The sequence below is a fragment of the Amphimedon queenslandica genome, unplaced genomic scaffold, assembly GCF_000090795.2.
Source record: "Amphimedon queenslandica unplaced genomic scaffold, v1.1 AMPQUscaffold_3621_Cont24387, whole genome shotgun sequence".
Taxonomy (NCBI): domain Eukaryota; kingdom Metazoa; phylum Porifera; class Demospongiae; order Haplosclerida; family Niphatidae; genus Amphimedon; species Amphimedon queenslandica.
The window spans coordinates 1-1,427 of NW_003556054.1; the positions used below are offsets into that span (position 1 = coordinate 1).

General features: G+C 39.7%; 1 protein-coding gene across 1 annotated transcript; it reads right to left on the reverse strand.

The window, feature by feature from the left end:
* Positions 1-297: 297 nt before the first annotated feature.
* Positions 298-1,042, reverse strand: LOC109592887 (tripartite motif-containing 13-like; the record flags this gene model as incomplete). Its single annotated transcript, XM_020008206.1, has 1 exon — positions 298-1,042. A coding segment is annotated over exon 1 (570 nt), but the record flags the coding sequence as incomplete, so codon positions are not given.
* Positions 1,043-1,427: the final 385 nt, after the last annotated feature.

A 1,427-nucleotide genomic window follows, 5' to 3' on the forward strand; every position in this document is an offset into this window, starting at 1 on the left:
GATGTACTTCTCCACATTGATCTGTGCAGTAACTTCACTCATACGCTCCATTATCTGTTTCTTAGACCTCAGGACTTGTTGAGGAATGCTTGCCTTCAGACTCTGTTCCATATCATTTGCAACATCCTCCAGAAGACTGAACCTCTTTTCTGCTGACTTCATCTGCTCAGACAGCACCTTCAGTTTAGCATCTGTGACCCTCTTTGCCTGCTCAGTCAGTTTCCTTTCTGACTGACGAAGAACATTCGTCATTTCCTCTACCATTTCATGTATTTCTTCTAAGACTTCTTCTCCTCTTTCTCTGATCTCACCCTCTCTCTTCGTTAAAGCAGACATGACCTTCTTGAGTGCTTCCTTCTTTCCCTCAACTGATGATAGACACTCTCGTAAACTTTCACAATGTTTCGTATAACTGTCAGCGACTAAGTTGTATTCGTGATGTTTGTGATTATGAGCTAAGCACATAACACAGATTACTGTATTACATGCTTCACAGAAAACATCCAATGGTTTACCATGATCGTTACATGTATCCTCTTGAGGAGCAGGTGAAAATACTACAGCATCCTTCATTAGATTGTAGGTCTCTTGGAGGTTGTTGAGGTGGAATGCTACAGGAAAGGCTCCTACTCCTTCTTTTGGCAACTCTGTATGATGACGACAAGTGGGACAAAATATGTGATCCTCATTCTTCTTATCTCGAGGTAATGCCTCCAAACAGTGCTGACAGAAGGAATGTAGACAAGGTAAAGTCTTAGGGTCGCTAAAAAAGCCAAGACACACATCACAGGTGAGCTGCTCCTCCAGTTTGAGGAGACCAGGAGACGAAGAAGATGAAGACTGCTTTCTAGCCATGTCCCGAGCCATGCCGGTGAGTACTTATATATAAATTCCTAAAACATAAACAGAAGGGGATCAGTGAAGACAGATGATAGGGTAGACACAACAGTAAATGAAGGTGGTGATAAGATAATGAAGAAGTGCAGACCAATAGAGAGTTATAGCAGTGTAAATATGAGGCGACCCGAGGCGACCAAAAGAGGTAAATACTAAACAGCCCTGCCTCCTGATGTCATTCAACAGAAATTAATAAAATTATGAAAAATATTTCCCTGAATCCCTTGGTAAAGGAAGTTATGATAACTGTTATGACATCATGTGCATATACTTAGTATTTCATGTTTTGTACAGAATTTTCACAGTATTTCTGTAGTTTGTTTCTAATTTATTCCTTTTCTCTTCTCTCCTCTTGTAGTTCCCTTTCCTTTTCTTCTGTAGCAGACGTCTCAGGTGGTCTATTTCTCTTCTATCCTAGTTTAGCCTAAAGTTGCTAAAAAATCAGGCCAAAATTTCCAAAAATGGCAAAGTGAGAATTTTTCATTTTAATTTTTAAAAATACATAGATCTATGCATGTGTTCTTATGCTA